This window comes from Oncorhynchus clarkii, chromosome 13, assembly GCF_045791955.1.
Source record: "Oncorhynchus clarkii lewisi isolate Uvic-CL-2024 chromosome 13, UVic_Ocla_1.0, whole genome shotgun sequence".
Classification (NCBI taxonomy): Eukaryota; Metazoa; Chordata; class Actinopteri; order Salmoniformes; family Salmonidae; genus Oncorhynchus; species Oncorhynchus clarkii.
This window is the reverse complement of record NC_092159.1, coordinates 27781290-27800851: the sequence shown is the minus strand read 5'-3', so window position 1 is coordinate 27800851 and position 19562 is coordinate 27781290. Positions and strand designations below refer to the sequence as shown.

Here is a 19562-nt window from a genome sequence, read left to right as displayed (position 1 = left end):
TGTCAATATGATTTGTTAGATATTTTTATATGTCTAAGCCAAGACGTGTTATATTTTGTATCTTGCTCCCTGACATGGTGGGTGTGTTGGCATCAGGACACAGGTTATTGGTTTTGATTTTACTTGCATCATATCAGGATGGGTTGGGAGAATGTAGAAGTAGGTTAGAAATTCATACTTATTACAAATCTGCAGTTGTCTGACTATTATATTATTATCTAATGAAAGAAATGTAAAAATGCACTTTTTGTCTGGAAATAAAATAAACAATTATCTACGTTACCCACTCCAGTCAACAGATGGCGATGCGCGTCTTTCAGGCGATGCTATCTGCGTGACGTATGATCTTGGAAAGTCTACACATTCTAGTTATCAGACTCACATGGAATTCTTGTGCAATTTAAATGTTTAAATATCAAATGTAATTTTAGCTTCTAAATGAGAGAATTGTTTTCAATAAGTAAACTGGGCTCATTCAGTGGCCACGCCCAAGTAAACAGACATTGGTTGAGAACTATGAAACACGCCCTTCTCTCCCCCACTACAAATGTCCGTTGACGGAAGTCAACTTCATGTTCCAGATGAGGTGTCCATATGTTTAAAAGGGCTAATTTCAACCCTGGAGGTGAGGATGAATTTCGACTACACCAGCCAGAATATAGTACGAGCTGAGTTGAGGGAACTTGGTAAGAACGTATCCGTTCTGTGACACTACGACCAGACAGATTCTACAAGGGACGAGGGCGATCTCTGCTGGGCAAACCAGTCTTCCATCTTCGACCCATCATGACAAAGGTACAATAATGTCAATACACTTTTATAATATTCTACAGGAAGGCTGTCCAGATCGGGTGATTTCCCTGCTTTCATAGATCAAATGGCGGCTCTAACCTCCTCTTCTGTTATAGTCCAGTCCAGGTCCTCTACCTGGCTATCTGATCATCTAGGTAATTCTATACCAGACAAAGAAGTGTCCATATCTATGGGGCTGAACAGGAGGATGTACAGTGGGGCAAAAAAAGTATTTAGTCAGCCACCAATTGTGCAAGTTTATTTGTAAAAACGGTTTGTCAAAAAACACTTATTTATTTAAATGTAACCTTTATTTAACTAGGCAAGTCAGTTAACAACAAATTCTTATAGACAATGACTGTCTAACCCGGACGACACTGGGCCAATTGTGTGCCGCCCTATGGGACTCCCAATCACGGCCGGTTGTGATAGCCTGGTTCGAATCCAGGCTGTGTCTGTTGTGACGCCTCGAGCACTGAGATGCAGTTTCTTAGACCGCTGCACCACTCGGGAGCCCCAAAATCATGTTCTTGTGCTGTCACCAACTAAAATAAATCTTAGTCAACCAAGAGTCATCTGTTCTTTCTACCAATCGCCCCATGTGTTTTTATAAAATCAACTATATGTACATAACTTGTCTGATGCTTTAAGCACATTGTTTGATTAAATAATTACAGATACACAAATTACTAGAGTGAGCCAGTCATCAATAGATAACCTAACCAGAAGAAGAAAATTATACAAATCTAAAATAAACTTTTATTGCCATTGCCAACTAGGTAAAAATAGCCTACATAAAGCCAACAAATAAAAACATTTCAGGTAGAAAATATCAGGATAAAAAATAAATAAATCACATAAATAAATCACATTGGCTTCACAAACATTCTATCAACTGGTTCGGCCGAAACTCGCGATAGTAAGCTTGCGACATTGTATAAAATATTCTGGGCCCTCGGTTTTCCAGTGAGTTCGGGACAGACACAATTTTAGGCTATTTTTGCAAAGGATAAGAAGTAATCTTAAATATGGGATCTTGTTGTCAGACAGTTTTTTGTATTCAGATCTCTGAAATGCACTTGAACTACCTAACATTTCGTGTCTCCTTGTTCAACTGTCATCAGCTGATTCAAGAAATCATTTTCTGAATGACTGTCAAATGACAAACATCACAACATAGGTATATTTGTTGTTTGGTGACCTTATGGGTCCTACAGTAGGTCTATGCTATTGTTAGGTAACCTTATGGGTCCTACAGTAGGTCTATGTTATTGTTAGGTGACCTTATGGGTCCTACAGTAGGTCTATGTTATTGTTAGGTGACGTTATGGGTCCTACAGTAGGTCTTAGAATTGCAAGAGAAAGGGCATACTGAAAATTAGCTCCCAGGATGCAATTCCTATGGCTTCACAGGGTGTCAGCAGTCTATGTTCAAGGTTTCAGGCTTGTAACTTCCAAAACGAATAAGAAATATCAGTTTTAGTACAGGGACACAGTCTTGGAAATTCGTGTTTGCACGCTCGACATGAAGACAGGACGCACCTGCTAAAGTCGGTTTCCTATTGAACATACTTCTTTCCGTAAGAAATATTATAGTTTGATTACATTTTAGGGTATCTGAGGAGTAAAAAGGAACGTATTTTGACTTATTGAAACTAAGTTTAGGGTTTAGCTTTTTGGATTCCTTTGTCTGCATGTTGAATGAGTCGATTACTCAACAATTGTTTACAGACAGATTATTTCACTTATAATTCAATGTATCACAATTCCAGTGGGTCAGAAGTTTACATAAACTAAGTTGACTGTGCCTTTAAACAGCTTGGAAAATTCCATAAAATGATGTCATGGCTTTAGAATCTTCTGATAGGCTAATTTATATAATTTGAGTCAATTGGAGGTGTACCTGTGGATGTATTTCAAGGCCTACCTTCAGACTCAGTGCCTCTTTGCTTGACATCATAGGAAAATCTAAAGAAATCAACCAAGACCTCAGAAAAATAATTGTAGACCTCCACAAGTCTGGTTCATCTTTAGGAGCAATATCCAAATGCCTGAGGGTACCACGTTCATCTGTACAAACAATAGTTCGCAAGCATAAACACCATGGGACCACACAGCTGTCATACCGCTCAGGAAGGAGATGCGTTCTGTCTCCTAGAGATGAATGCACTTTGGTGTGAAAAGTGCAAATCAATCCCAGAACAACAGCAAAGGACCTTGTGAAGATGCTGGAGAAAACAGGTACAAAAGTATCTATATCCACAGTAAAACGAGTCCTATATCGACATAACCTGAAAGGCTGTTCAGCAAGGAAGAAGCCACTGGTCCAAAACGGCATAAAAAAGCCAGAGTATGGTTTGCAACTGCACATGGGGATCGTTCAAAGATCGTTCTTTGTGGAGAAATGTCCTCTGCTCTGATGAAACAAAAACAGAACTGCTTGGCCATAATGACCATTGTTATGTTTGGAGGAAAAAGAGGGAAGCTTGTAAGCCGAAGATCACCATCCCAACGGTGAAGCACGGGGGTGGCAGCATCATGTTGTGGGGGTGCTTTGCTGAAGGAGGAATTGGTGCACTTCACAAAATAGATGGCATCATGAGGGAGGAAAAGTATGTGGATATATTGAAGCAACATCTCAAGACATCAGTCAGGAAGTTAAAGCTTGGTTGCAAATGGGTCTTCCAAATGGACAATGACCCCAAGCATAATTCCATAAGATGAGGCAAAATAGCTTAAGGACAACAAAGTCAAGGTATTGGAGTGGCCATCGCATAGCCCTAACCTCAATCCTATAGAAAATGTGTGGGCAGAACTGAAAAAGCATGTGCGAGCAAGGAGGCCTACAAACCTGACTCAGTTACGCCAGCTCTGTCAGGAGGAATGGGCCAAAATTCACCCAACTTATTTTGGGAAGCTTGTGGAAGGATACCCAAAATGTTTGACCGAAGTTAAACAGTTTAAAGGCAATGCTACCAAATTCTAATTGAGTGTATGTAAACATCTGGCTGAAATAAATCATTCTCTCTACTATTATTCTGACATTTATATTGTTAAAATAAAATGGTGACCCTAACTGACCTAAGACAGGGAATTTTTACTAGGATTAAATGACAGGAATTGAGTTTAAACTGAGTTTAAATGTTTCGGGCTAAGGTGTATGTAAACTTCTGACTTCAACTGTATATGTACCTAAATGTTTAATATCCATAATTTTTATGATTATAAATTTGAATTGCACGCCATCCAGTTTCACTGGAAGTTGTCACGCTAGCGGGACGCCTCGGCTTAAGAATGTGAATTTAAATAGACTGAAGAAGTTCATGTGAGTTTCCTTGAGTAGCATCCTGATCTTGCACTGATAGTGTGCTGTAATATTCAGAATACATTGTGAAAAACTAAAATCTTTGCTCACCATTTTTGCTCCAGGCAGATATGCTACATCCAAACTAGCGGTTTCCTCATTACTGCATCTAGCCAGCTAACTACTCACCAGAGAACACACACAGGAAATAATCCTTATAGCTGTGATCAATGTGATAAGAGATACTCTGATAAAAGATATCTGATTAAACATCAGAAAATACATGCATTAAGGAGTTTTTTCATTATATCAAACATTGTAGAAGGAGTATTTGTTTGCTGATTGTCTCAAGGTTGGGCAGTCAAAAAGTTTTGTGTTTTGCTTTTAGCCAGTGCATCACAGTTTATTTTTACTGCAAGTTTTTCCATATTGGAGATGAGTTTTGTTTGGGCTCGTTCCAAGGGGATGAGAGTTCTAGAAGCTAGTGAGTTTTAGGAAGACAAGAGTTCTTAAAGCTAATGGGGATGTGTGTTTCTTGTTTTTAATTGTTGACAGCCAGTAGACACCATGTTTATATTCTAGGTGAAGCATTGTAGTTGATTATAATGTGAAATGGAATTTGTTTTCTGTTGATGGTAAGCATTCTCTTAAGTTGTTAGTCTTTGGTTTTTCCATTTTATGTTTTGAGGTTGGACTTTAGCACGTATAGCTCGTCAGCACGGAGGGTGCACTGATTGGTGTCACCTCGCTAGTCAGTATGTGTTACACCTGTGCTGGCTTGTCCATCTCGTTAGTGGGAAGGTGTTTCACCTGAGCTGGTCCAGGTTCTATTTAAGAGTGTCTGGCCCAGTGCTCCAGTTGTCTTGATAGATGTGGAGAGTCAACACCTTTAGTTGCGCTACCATTTTGGTTTAAGATGTTTTTCATTTCAGGTTGAAGCTTCTTTCTGAAGAGAGCTTTTTTTTGAAGAAGAAAAATGAATACAAACAAGCAAACCTGGTCGGTTCCGGGGATTGGTATAGCAAATACCGTAAGATTTTCATGGACTGAAAAGGAGATGGAACCTTGGGGCAGGGAAACTTTTGGAAGGACCATATTGATGGGATGCCTCAGGATAGAGGTGAAGGAAGTACTCTGCCTTCAAGGCAACCCAAATGAAAAGGGTTTTGATGTGACGTTTCACAAGCAAGAGAAACATGATGATGTATTGAAGATGGCAAAGGAAGCGGAAAGAAAAGGACCCCTGTGCCATTATGCGGTGACCAGCCTGGCAAAGAACAACTTCAGGGTGGTCACCGTAAACATGTACAATCCGCACGTGAAGGATGAAGAAGTGAGGGCCTTTCTGGGGAGATACATGGACAATGTCTCCTCAGCGAGGTACCTCAGGGACTCCCTGGGTATCTGGAACGGGAGGAGAGGGTTCCAGGCGTTACTCAGGGAGTCCCCGAAGAGTGTGGATGGCTACCTCCATCCTCCGGCGATGTTCTCCCTGGGGGCTGACAGGGAACACTCTACTATGCACGTCAGCCCCCGTTCTGCAGGAGTTGTATGGCCTACGGCCATATCCTGGCCTCGTGCAGCGCCAAGAAATGTCGTTTTTGTGGGTCGGAAGAGCACGAGGCCAAGGAGTGTGACGAGCCCAAGGCTTGCCACGGGTGTGGCTCGAAAGTACACCTGTGGCGTGATTGCCCGGCTCGTCACAGGTCATACGCGTCTGCAGCTGGGGGGGGAGCTGGGGATGGGGGGAGGAAAGAAAGGACGCGTGCGGATTGCATGGATGGCACAGGGGAAAAAACGGCGCAGGAAGAAGATGGGAAGAAAGAGGCGAGGAGAAGAAAAGAATGGAACAGAAGGAGAGAAGAAAAAGGGGACGGAAGAAGGTGGAGGAGCTGAGAAGAGGGAGAAGGGGACAGTGGTACGAGAAGGAGTGGAAGAGGGAACTGGGACAGTGACGGAGAAGGAGGGAGGAGTGGAGGTGGGAGGGGAGGGGGGGAGATGGGGGGAAGGAGTGGGGGGACAGCCTGTCAGGCTTCCTCGAGGTCGAAATGAGGGATTTGGTGGGGGAGTTAGCGGGGATGGGACGTTGTGTCTCCCCGCTACCTCCTTCACCAAAGAAGAAAGGGATAAAGAGGGGGAGCTTGGCAGGAAGTGAGAGGGAGGGGGGTGTGGAGGGGGAGGGGGTGTTAAGAGAGTGGCGGGGGGGGGAGGGGAGGGTAATTTGTCCTCCCGGTTTGCCTCAGCCCCTTGCATTTTAGTGGATGACTCCAGTGAGGGGTCGGTGGGTTGTTTGCTAGAGGGATCCCAACTCCTGTTTGGGGAGATGGGGTCCCCTACATGCAGCCCCGAGGCAAACAGGGGGGGGGGGGGGTGGTGGGTGGGGAGGGAGGACCCAACACACTGCCTGGATCATGGGTTGGGATGGAGGACGGAGGGGCGTCAGGAGAGGAGAGGATGTCCCCGCCGGTGGAGATGGACCAGGGGAGCATCGGGTGAGTCTCCTGGTTTTTCTTTGGGTTTAGTTTTTTTTATTTGTTGTAAATAATTAAATGAATAGTTCTGTTTCTTTTTTTAGTCTAAATGTTAGGGGGTTAAGGGATAATGTTAAAAGGAGGGCGGTTTTTTGTTATTTAGAGGGTGTGGGGTTTGATTTCTGTTTTTTACAGGAGGCTCACCTGAGGGATGGTGGGGATGTGTGTAGATTTAAGAGGGAGTGGGATAAGGGGGAATCTTTTTGGGGCATAGGAGGGGTGCACTCAACAGGAGTAGGGATTTTGTGTGGTCATAGAGAGGTTAAAATAGAGAACACTTTTGTAATAATTCAGGGTAGAGTTTTGGGGATAGATGTTAAGTTTAGAGAAGCTAGATATAGGTTAATTGGGGTGTATGGGCCACAGGTGGCGGCAGACAGGAGGGAGATGTCTGGCGCCCCTGTGTGTTACAAACAGGCACTTGGTGATAGGAGGAGACTTTAATATAGATTTAGGGGTAGGCGGTGATAGCAGTGCAGGTGCCATCTCTGGGCTAATGGCTTGCCATGGTCTGGTTGATGGTGGCCTGCACACTACTCCGGCAATGGTCGGTCCTACATGGCGCAACTCCAGGGGGGTTGCGCGGAGGCTCGACTACATTTTTGTATCCAGGTCTTTGGGTCAGTTGTCTGGGCGGCTGTTGCCTGTTTTCTTCACGGATCACGACGGGGTGTTCCTGCAGGTGGGGTCGCCAGTCTGCCTCTTCGGTAGGGGGTACTGGAAGTTAGATCGGGATATACTGGAGGAGCAGGCTTTCGTTGATGCATTTTTTTGTTTCTTTCGGAGGCTTGACGGCCTCCGGTCCATGTGCGAGGGGGTGTTAGAGTGGTGGGATTTAGTCAAGGGGAGGATAAGGGTTTTTATAATAGGATATTGTAGAAGGAAAAAAAGGGAGGAAAGGAGGGAGGTGGATCGTATCCAAAGGTTAATTGAACTCGAGTACGAGGCAGGCAACCTCGGCGGGTCGATTGACTGGGAGAGATTCGCAGCCCTAAAGGCGCAGCTCAGGGAGCTGCAGGAGCAGAAGGCTCGAGCTTTCCTGGAGCGTGCGCATAGTGGCTTTCTAGAACATAATGAGACTTGTTCCGCTATGTTCTTTAAGTCAGTTAGGGCCAGACAGAGTAGGAAGGTAATGAAGGGAGTTAGGGAAGAAAATGGTAGTATAGTAAGTAAACCAGAGGAAATGGTCAGGGTGACAACTGATCATTTCCAAGGTTTATTTAAGGAAAGGGAAATAGATGTAGAGCAGGGAAACGTGTTTTTAGAACACTTGTCCCGGCGGTTGCCAGAGGACATTAGAGACGTGATGGAGGCCCAGATCTCACTAGAAGAGGTTGAGAGCGCTCTTAGGAGGATGGGAAAAGGGAAGGTGCCTGGGATGGATGGGCTGCCGGCTGAGTTTTACCTCAAGTTTTGGGGTATACTTGGACCAGTGGTTCTCGAAGTCTTGAAGGCCATCCTTGAGACGGGGGTCCCGGGGGGATCAATGGCTGTTGGTGTGCTGTCACTTCTTTATAAGAAGGGGGAAGCAACTGACCTTGGCAACTGGCGGCCATTGACCATGCTGTGCGTAGATTACAAGATTCTTGCAAAGGTTTTAGCAGACCGGTTGCGCACAGCCCTTCCCTACGTCGTCCACGAGGATCAGACGTGCGGGGTAGAGGGCCGCTCTATAAGATGGAACCTACAGTTGATCAGGGATTCCATCGCTTGGGTTAAAGATAGAGGGCTGCCTTTAATGGTAGCAGCGCTAGATCAGGCGAAAGCTTTTGATCGCGTGAATAGATATTTTCTATTCAGGGTGTTAGGTAGATTAGGATTTGGGGAGAAGTTTATAGGATGGATCCGTACTTTATATGTCGGAGCGGGGTGTCGAGTTAGTGTAAATAGTCACTTAGGTGACGTTTTTGACCTCTCGTCTGGGGTCAGGCAGGGATGCCCACTCTCGGCTCTCCTCTTCGTTCTGTACATGGAGCCTCTGGGGGCTGCCATTAGGGCAGACACAGGGGTGGAAGGCTTGTTGATCCCTGGAAGCGGTGGGCTGCGTGTTAAGATGACGCAGTACGCCGACGACACTTCCTTGCTGTTGTGCAAGGACTCGTGCCTGACAAGGTCCCTTGCCATCTTTGGGGATTTCACCCGAGCGTCGGGAGCAGTTCTGAACCATGCAAAGTCTTCCGTCAAGTTTTTCGGAAGATGGCGCGGTAGAACGGATGTGCCTGGGGGGGTTGTGAAGGGGCCCTGAGGATTCTCGGGGTTCATTTTGAGACCTCCGGCTCAGCGACGCTAAACTGGAACATGCGTATCGCAGTGGTACAGAGGAAGCTAGCAATGTGGCAATTTGTCTTTTATGGGCAAAGTCCTGGTCCTAAAGGTGGATGTGTTGCCGTCTCTTTTGTATGTGGCATACATCTATCCATTGCTGGCTTGTTTGAGGAGGCCTCTAGTGAGGCTTGTGTTTCAGTTTATGTGGAGTGGCAGGTGCGAGTGGGTCGCCAGGGCACGCATGATCTGTCCCATCGGGGAGGGAGGTAGGGGGGTACCACATTTCCCCCTCAAGCTGGACGCCATTTTGTTTCTTTCTTGTTGACGGAGCTTGCTCGTCCGGTTATACACCCGTCCGGTTACCTCCTGCGGGTGTTCTTCTCGTATAAGGCGAGAAGCGTAATGGTGTGGTCTAACGCGGGTCCTCGGGCGGAACAGCTGCCGTGGCATTTTGGCCATGCGGCCAAGTGGCTGCTTGCGCACCCCGAGGTTGAAGTTGCCCGAGTAGGTTTAGACCACAGGCACCTGTACGAGGAGGTCAGGCAGGCAGGGAGTCCTGCGCCTGTAGCGGGCATCTCGTCAGTGGTCTGGGAGGGAGTGCAGGCGCGGGGCCTGGACAACAGGCTCAAGGACCTGAATTGGTTGGGCCTCCATAAGTGCTTGCCGGTACGTGCCATCTTGTACCGGTATAGTTTGGTGCAATCCCCCACCTGTCCAAGATCCTCTTGTGGCAGGGAGGAGACTGTGCGCCATGCCTTCTGGGACTGTGCCTTTGCCGGACTAGTCTGGGCTAGGGCACGGGTAATGCTAGGTGTGGTTAGGAGTGATTTTGTTTTGACATGGGCTAGGCTAGAGAGAGGCGTAGGGACATCAAAGGGAACGGATAGGGACAGGTTTCTGCTCTGGCTTCTCATGAGTCTCTTTAAAAAGGGACTGTGGGAAGCCAGGCAGAATTTCGTCAAGACAGGGAGAGATTGGGGGGTGGAAGGGATAGTGAGAAGGGTGGAAGGTGATTTGAGGGGGAAGATGAAGAGGGAGGAGAGGAAGTGGGGGAAGCATGCGGCACGGGAGAGGTGGAAAGGGGGTTTAGGGCTGGGAGTGTTAGAGTGAGTTTGGTAAGGGGATAGATTAGGGAAGGGGAGATAGGGAAAGGGTTAGGTATTGGTTAGGTATGACGGGGAGGGACGATGCTCCCCTGAGGTTTGTTTTTGTTTGATGTTTTTGTAAATAGAATTAATTAAGAATGAATGAGAATTATGATTTTGTAATAGTATGAATGGTATAGATTGTAATAAATTATTTTAACCACCTTTTTGGTTTGCTTCCTGTCTTTTAGTTTGTTGTGGGTTTTTATTTTGTTTGATGCTTGGGCAGATTTACTGGGTCTCATGGTGGGTGTCTTTTAGGTCCCAGTTGTTGTTACTAGTCAACTTTCAGTGGACACCCCCATAGTGTCTTATAACTATTGTCTGTGTGTTCTACTGAGGATGGGCCTCTGGGAGAAAACACTGTCAGGAGATTTACAATGTATTTTGGGTGATAAAACTTAGAGACCGCATTCCAGAGCTTGAATTAATGTTTCTGTTCTATATGGTACCAGGGAGAGATGGCCCCAGGGCCAGACCCTGGTCTCTACACAAAGACTACTCTTTTTACAGCAGATACTGTCTGCTGAGAATTATAAGTATCTTTCATACAAATCTTAACCTTGTGACCTGTTCTATACATATGTTAGTCATCATGTAGGTTGAAAGGAGAGTATCTTGGCAATACAATACTTTTATACTTTGTCCCTCCTTTGATGGGAGGCAGTCTGTTCTGTGTTCCATGTAGGACTAAAGATCAAGACCACCAGTGTTACATCTTCCTTAGGATATAACACATCAACATGTGGAACAAGTCAAGGGGGAACCTTTATACATTCAGGATGTAACACAACATGTGGGACAAGTCAAGGGGTGTGAATACTTTCTGAAGTCTCTGTATATATAAAACTCCCCCCACACAGCAGTCTAATAGCATCAGTAAAATCTGTTGAAATAAACCCACAGATAAATGTAAAATCTAATAGCATCAGTAAAATCTGTTGAAATAAACCCACAGATAAATATACCTAACATAGTACAATTAAACAATACAGCAGAAATAGTTACACACTATAGAGATCCATTCATGGATGTACAGGTCTGTTGGATAAATGTTCAAAAATGTCCGCTGCTGATTTTTTTTCCAGGTACCTATAGCGGACACCCTGGCCCTGTGAATCCTGGCCATGGACAAAGTCAGAACACAGTCTCTCTATTCTCTCGTGTGATTTCAGGTCCTCTGAATGGAAAAATGTATTTTCACAATGAGAGCAGTGGTATGTCTTCTCCTCCTGTGTATTAGTATGTTGGAAAGGCTTCTCTCCCGTGTGTGTTCTCTCATGCATCATGCATTTTCAGGCTCCCTAACCACTTAAAACTCTTTCCACAGTGGAAGCAGTGGTGTTGGTTAGGCGTCTCCATGTCTGTTTCCTCTGAGGAACTCTTCCCGCTGTCAGAGTCTGGTCTCTCTCCTGCCAAAAGACAAACATATTATTTAGTTAAACAGAGAGACCTGAATGACACCTGCATTAAATATTTTTATTTTATCTTTTTATTTCACCTTTATTTAACCAGGTAGGCTAGTTGAGAACAAGTTCACATTTACAACTGCGACCTGGCCAAGATAAAGCATAGCAGTGTGAACAGACAACACAGAGTTACACATGGAGTAAACAATTAACAAGTCAATAACACAGTAGAAAGAAAAAAAGAGTCTATATACATTGTGTGCAAAAGGCATGAGGAGGTAGACGAATAATTACAATTTTGCAGATTAACACTGGAGTGATAAATGATCAGATGGTCATGTACAGGTAGATATACTGGTGTGCAAAAGAGCAGAAAAGTAAATAAATATAAACAGTATGGGGATGAGGTAGGTAAGTTGGGTGGGCTATTTACCGATAGACTATGTACAGCTGCAGCGATCGGTTAGCTGCTCAGATAGCAGATGTTTGAAGTTGGTGAGGGAGATAAAAGTCTCCAACTTCTGCGATTTTTGCAATGAGGTTTAATCTAGACTAGATCCCTCAATAACCTGAGGTCAGTTTTCACAACATTACATAATTAAAAATAAACTTGGTGACGGTGAGATTTAAGAACAAATGACGTAGAGCTCCAAATCTAATTTCTCAGGGAATGTCTTGATGTCCTAATAAGAGCTCTATAATAATAGATGATGTCATGTTTATAGGTTGAGCAGAGCTCTATAATAATAGATGATGTCATGTTTATAGGTTGAGCAGAGCTCTATAATAATAGATAATGTCATGTTTATAGGCTGAGCAGAGTTCAAATCAAATCAAATCAAATGTTATTTGTCACATACACATGGTTAGCAGATGTTAATGCGAGTGTAGCGAAATGCTTGTGCTTCTAGTTCCGACAATGCAGTAATAACCAACAAGTAATCTAACTAACAATTCCAAAACTACTGTCTTATACACAGTGTAAGGGGATAAAGAATATGTACATAAGGATATATGAATGGGTGATGGTACAGAGCAGCATAGGCAAGATACAGTAGATGGTATCGAGTACAGTATATACATATGAGATGAGTATGTAAACAAAGTGGCATAGTTAAAGTGGCTAGCGATACATGTATTACATAAGGATACAGTCGATGATATAGAGTACAGTATATACGTATGCATATGAGATGAATAATGTAGGGTAAGTAACATTAAATAAGGTAGCATTGTTTAAAGCGGCTAGTGATATATTTACATCATTTCACATCAATTCCCATTATTAAAGTGGCTGGAGTTGAGTCAGTGTCAGTGTGTTGGCAGCAGCCACTCAATGTTAGTGGTGGCTGTTTAACAGTCCGATGGCCTTGAGATAGAAGCTGTTTTTCAGTCTCTCGGTCCCAGCTTTGATGCACCTGTACTGACCTCGCCTTCTGGATGATAGCGGGGTGAACAGGCAGTGGCTCGGGTGGTTGATGTCCTTGATGATCTTTATGGCCTTCCTGTGACATCGGGTGGTGTAGGTGTCCTGGAGGGCAGGTAGTTTGCCCCCGGTGATGCGTTGTGCAGACCTCACTACCCTCTGGAGAACCTTACGGTTGAGGGCGGAGCAGTTGCCGTACCAGGCGGTGATACAGCCCGCCAGGATGCTCTCGATTGTGCATCTGTAGAAGTTTGTGAGTGCTTTTGGTGACAAGCCGAATTTCTTCAGCCTCCTGAGGTTGAAGAGGCGCTGCTGCGCCTTCTTCACAATGCTGTCTGTGTGAGTGGACCAATTCAGTTTGTCTGTGATGTGTATGCCGAGGAACTTAAAACTTGCTACCCTCTCCACTACTGTTCCATCGATGTGGATAGGGGGGTGTTCCCTCTGCTGTTTCCTGAAGTCCACAATCATCTCCTTAGTTTTGTTGACGTTGAGTGTGAGGTTATTTTCCTGACACCACACTCCGAGGGCCCTCACCTCCTCCCTGTAGGCCGTCTCGTCGTTGTTGGTAATCAAGCCTACCACTGTTGTGTCGTCCGCAAACTTGATGATTGAGTTGGAGGCGTGCGTGGCCACGCAGTCGTGGGTGAACAGGGAGTACAGGAGAGGGCTCAGAACGCACCCTTGTGGGGCCCCAGTGTTGAGGATCAGCGGGGAGGAGATGTTGTTGTCTACCCTCACCACCTGGGGGCGGCCCGTCAGGAAGTCCAGTACCCAGTTGCACAGGGCGGGGTCGAGACCCAGGGTCTCGAGCTTGATGACGAGCTTGGAGGATACTATGGTGTTGAATGCCGAGCTGTAGTCAATGAACAGCATTCTCACATAGGTATTCCTCTTGTCCAGATGAGTTAGGGCGGTGTGCAGTGTGGTTGAGATTGCATTGTCTGTGGACCTATTTGGGCGGTAAGCAAATTGGAGTGGGTCTAGGGTGTCAGGTAGGGTGGAGGTGATATGGTCCTTGACTAGTCTCTCAAAGCACTTCATGATGACGGAAGTGAGTGCTACGGGGCGGTAGTCGTTTAGCTCAGTTACCTTAGCTTTCTTGGGAACAGGAACAATGGTGGCCCTCTTGAAGCATGTGGGAACAGCAGACTTGTATAGGGATTGATTGAATATGTCCGTAAACACACCGGCCAGCTGGTCTGCGCATGCTCTGAGGGCGCGGCTGCGGATGCCGTCTGGGCCTGCAGCCTTGCGAGGGTTAACACGTTTAAATGTCTTACTCACCTCGGCTGCAGTGAAGGAGAGACCGCATGTTTTCGTTGCAGGCCGTGTCAGTGGCACTGTATTGTCCTCAAAGCGGGCAAAAAAGTTATTTAGTCTGCCTGGGAGCAGGACATCCTGGTCCGTGACTGGGCTGGATTTCTTCCTGTAGTCCGTGATTGACTGTAGACCCTGCCACATGCCTCTTGTGTCTGAGCCGTTGAATTGAGATTCTACTTTGTCTCTGTACTGACGCTTAGCTTGTTTGATAGCCTTGCGGAGGGAATAGCTGCACTGTTTGTATTCGGTCATGTTACCAGACACCTTGCCCTGATTAAAAGCAGTGGTTCGCGCTTTCAGTTTCACGCGAATGCTGCCATCAATCCACGGTTTCTGGTTAGGGAATGTTTTAATCGTTGCTATGGGAACGACATCTTCAACGCACGTTCTAATGAACTCGCACACCGAATCAGCGTATTCGTCAATGTTGTTGTCTGACGCAATACGAAACATGTCCCAGTCCACGTGGTGGAAGCAGTCTTGGAGTGTGGAGTCAGCTTGGTCTGACCAGCGTTGGACAGACCTCAGCGTGGGAGCCTCTTGTTTTAGTTTCTGTCTGTAGGCAGGGATCAACAAAATGGAGTCGTGGTCAGCTTTTCCAAAAGGGGGGCGGGGCAGGGACTTATATGCGTCGCGGAAGTTAGAGTAACAATGATCCAAGGTCTTTCCACCCCTGGTTGCGCAATCGATATGCTGATAAAATTTAGGGAGTCTTGTTTTCAGATTAGCCTTGTTAAAATCCCCAGCTACAATGAATGCAGCCTCCGGATAAATGGTTTCCAGTTTGCAAAGAGTCAAATAAAGTTCATTCAGAGCCATCGATGTGTCTGCATGGGGGGGGATATATACGGCTGTGATTATAATCGAAGAGAATTCTCTTGGTAGATAATGCGGTCTACATTTGATTGTGAGGAATTCTAAATCAGGTGAACAGAAGGATTTGAGTTCCTGTATGTTTCTTTCATCACACCATGTCACGTTAGTCATAAGGCATACGCCCCCGCCCCTCTTCTTACCAGAAAGATGTTTCTGTCTGCGCGATGCGTGGAGAAACCCGTTGGCTGCACCGCCTCGGATAGCGTCTCTCCAGTGAGCCACGTTTCCGTGAAGCAAAGAACGTTACAGTCTCTGATGTCCCTCTGGAATGCTACCCTTGCTCGGATTTCATCAACCTTGTTGTCAAGAGACTGGACATTGGCAAGAAGAATGCTAGGGAGTGGTGCACGGTGTGCCCGTCTCCGGAGTCTGACCAGAAGACCGCCTCGTTTCCCTCTTTTTCGGAGTTGTTTTTTTGGGTCGCTGCATGGGATCCACTCCGTTGTCCTGTTTGTAAGGCAGAACACAGGATCCGCGTCGCGAAAAACATATTCTTGGTCGTACTGATGGTGAGTTGACGCTGATCTTATATTCAGTAGTTCTTCTCGACTGTATGTAATGAAACCTAAGATGACCTGGGGTACTAATGTAAGAAATAACACGTAAAAAAACAAAAAACTGCATAGTTTCCTAGGAACGCGAAGCGAGGCGGCCATCTCTGTCGGCGCCGGAAGAGTTCTATAATAATAGATAATGTCATGTTTATAGGCTGAGCAGAGCTCTATAATAATAGATAATGTCATGTTTATAGGCTGAGCTCTATAATAATAGATACTGTCATGTTTATAGGCTGAGCAGAGCTCTAAAATAATAGATAATGTCATGTTTATAGGCTGAGCAGAGCTCTAAAATAGATCATGTCATGTTTTATGCTGATCAGAGCTCTATAATAATATATAGTACTATTTCAGGCTGCATTTGATCCAATGTTAACGTTTTGTTGGTGTCCCACTTCATCTCTAAAGTAATAATGACTATCTTTTCTAAATGATCATTCTGTAGTTCAGCCTTTCCTTCAAATGGCTATTTTGCCCATGTTTTTGTCGACTGACAAACATTTACTAATATGTTCCGTCTCCCCAAAACGCTTGTCCTTTTGCTAATATGTTCCGTCTCCCCAAAACGCTTGTCCTTTTGCTAATATGTTCAGTCTCCCCAAAACACGTGTCCTTTTCATATCAATACTGTTTGTTATTTTCTGTATTTCTCCAACATGATTTAGAAATCTGCTTTTTGCGTATTTACACACTCCATGCAAGGTCTACAATAGACACACGTCAAACGTTTCATTTATAACTTGTTTGCCATTTGGTGAGACAATTAAGTTGTGATTTTGTGGTGGGGGGGACTCTGATGGTAAAAATACATGTTTTGTCATACCTATGGTATACAGCCTAATATACCATGGCTGTCAGCCAATCAGCATTCAGGGCTTTAACCACCCATTTTAAAACGTAGCTTTCACATTATATAACAAATTCCTGTAGTACAGAACAACATTTTGAAGTATAGAATTTCAGTAGCATGCTGCTACATTCGTTCAAAAAACTTTGGAGAGTTAGTGCCCTTTTTTAAGACAGTACTTACTGGTGGTAATCAAATCTCCGGACTCCTCTGTCAATGCGACAGTTCTCTCTCCCTCTTTCTCCTCATTCACTTCAAACTACATCCTCTTCTTTCACTGAAACGTCTTTCTCTTCTTCTTTCACTGTAACATCCTCACCCTCTACTTCTTATTTTACTGTAACATCCTCCTCTTCCTTCTCCTCTTTCACGACAACGTTCAGCCCAGAGCTTCTTTCTCCGTCCAGCAGACCTCTTCTTTAGCAGGAGGAGAGTAGCTTAGTGAGCTCATGGTCGGAGATGTTAGCTAGCTAGTTGTTAGCATGAGCGACTAGTTTAGTGCTAGGCTAACTTATAAAGCCAGCTAGTTCAAATCAAATTTTATTTGTCACATACACATGGTTAGCAGATGTTAATGCGAGTGTAGCGAAATGCTTGTTGCTAATTGACTAACAATGTACGTGTAACATTTAAAACGGGGCAATTAACTAGATGTCAGAAGTATATTTAAAACACAGAGGCAAATATGCACAGAAACAGTCTAAATGTTTCGGCTGTTGGCTACCAAGGTGACAGACTCGTTGTTGTTGATGTTGCAGTGTTCCGTCCACTAGATTATACGTCACGCAGGCAACAACGCCTGAAAGACGCACATCGCCGTCTGCTGACTGGAGTGGGTAACGCAGTTAAGATACGTTTGTTTATTTTTCATTCCTTTCATTAAATAACAATATTATATTGAGACGTTTAAATAGAGCAGTGCATATTTTGAGTGAGAATTTAAAACATACTGTCCTTCATATCTGTATTTAAGGCAGTTTCATATTCATTGAATATGGTTGAATTATCTGTCAAACTAGGAACGCTCTGCAGCCTAGTTTAACAGTGATCTATGTTCTATGAAAGCAGCTGGGAGCAAACTGGAGAATAGCTAGAGGAAAACAAAGCTAACTGTGCACCCCCAAGCCCTGGTATATCACTAGACTGCATACAAACCTAACTGCATCCCCAGGCCGTGGTATATCACCAGACTGCATACAAACCTAACTGCATCCCCAGGCCCTGGTATATCACCAGACTTCTGTGACAACCCTCCCACTCTGTCTGCCAAATTCTATCTCTTTGCTCTTGTTTTCCTTAATAGGATGTCGGTGGGCGGAACCGGGAGGGTAGTCAGTGAAATGGGACACACCTGGGCTCGGGTGTGTCCCAGGATAAATGTACCTCTTCCCCATTCATTGAGGAGACTCTTTCCATGCAGACACAGACATATTTTGGTTGTTTGCATTGGCACCTTTCAACACCCCTCATTATCACATGTATACACGCGACCACTCACTTACACTACTGACTAAACACACAGCATTGTTAATTGTATATACTTCAGTTAATAAATATATTTTGTTATTCTTCATCTCCATGTTGTCTCACTTTTTGTCACGTTCTTCGAGCTGGTTTGTGACACTATGGTCAGCGAGCTGGAGCCCAACTAATAGCGACCAGTTAGGACCCAACTAACAGAGCCCAACTAAAACATGACTGCAGATCAGAAGAGCAGAGACATACAGAATGATGGCAGGGAAAATCCCCAATATCCAAAAATAGATAGATTCCATGGTGGGGAAACAAAGCTTCCTTGAAGCATTGACGCTTTCCAGCCAATTGTCTCAAAAATAGGTTCATTACTCAAGACTTTGAGCAACACAGAATTTAGAACAGCCAAATTATTATAGATGACATCCCACACTGTAGCAGCATAGCCTTTATGTCATATTATAGATGACATCCCACACCGTAGCACGTAGCAGCATAGCCTTTATGTCATTATTATAGACGACATCCCACACCGTAGCAGCATAGCCTTTGTCATTATTATAGATGGCATCCCACACCGTAGCACGTAGAAGCATAGCCTTTATGTCATTATTATAGATGACATCCCACACCGTAGCAGCATAGCCTTTATGTCATATTATAGATGACATCCCACACCGTAGCACGTAGCAGCATAGCCTTTATGTCATTATTTTAGATGACATCCCACACCGTAGCAGCATAGCCTTTGTCATATTATAGATGACATCCCACACTGTAGCACGTAGCAGCATAGCCTTTATGTCATTATTATAGATGACATCCCACACCGTAGCACGTAGCAGCATAGCCTTTATGTCATTATTATAGATGACATCCCACACGTAGCAGCATAGCCTTTATGTCATTATTATAGATGACATCCCACACCGTAGCAGCATAGCCTTTATGTCATTATTATAGATGGCATCCCACACCGTAGCACGTAGCAGCATAGCCTTTATGTCATTATTATAGATGACATCCCACACCGTAGCACGTAGCAGCATAGCCTTTATGTCATTATTATAGATGACGTCCCACACCGTAGCGGCATAGCCTTTATGTCATTATTATAGATGACATCCCGCACGTAGCAGCATAGCCTTTATGGCATTATTATAGATGACGTCCCACACCGTAGCAGCGTAGCCTTTGTGTCATTTACTAAACCACTGGCCGTGTTCGAGAGCATCAAATCCATGCTGCATTGTGGGTAAATGGTGACTGGCTGACTGATTTATAAATAATAATGCGTAGTTATTTACAATGTATAGTCAGTCGCCTGCAGTGTCGAACAAGCCCAAAACCAAACCAATCAGGTGGTTGTTCGACGAAATTAAGCTTCAGACGTCATTGATCACGTGCTGCTGATAAAGTGATACAGACATAATTTTACTGCTTAGAAGTTTACTGCTTAGCGATTTGGACGCATGCCGCGTAGCTCCGGGTATCAAACGTAACATCCCTACCGAAAAGTTGACAAAACAAAAAGGAGCAAGCAGGTATGATTTTCAAAACTCATGCTTCCTATACTTTAACTTGTTGTCTGAAAATTAAATATACATTTTACTC

General features: G+C 44.5%; 1 protein-coding gene across 1 annotated transcript in view; it reads left to right on the top strand.

Annotated features, from left to right (window-relative positions):
• The window catches only part of LOC139364513 (merozoite surface protein 9-like), a 324715-nt gene extending 306657 nt beyond the window's left edge, over positions 1–18058 (top strand). The window contains exon 2 of the mRNA XM_071101303.1: positions 17779–18058. Coding sequence (XP_070957404.1) covers positions 17779–17807 — 29 coding nt within the window. The 3' untranslated portion in view covers positions 17808–18058. The remainder of the gene's footprint in view (positions 1–17778) is intronic.
• Positions 18059–19562: the final 1504 nt, after the last annotated feature.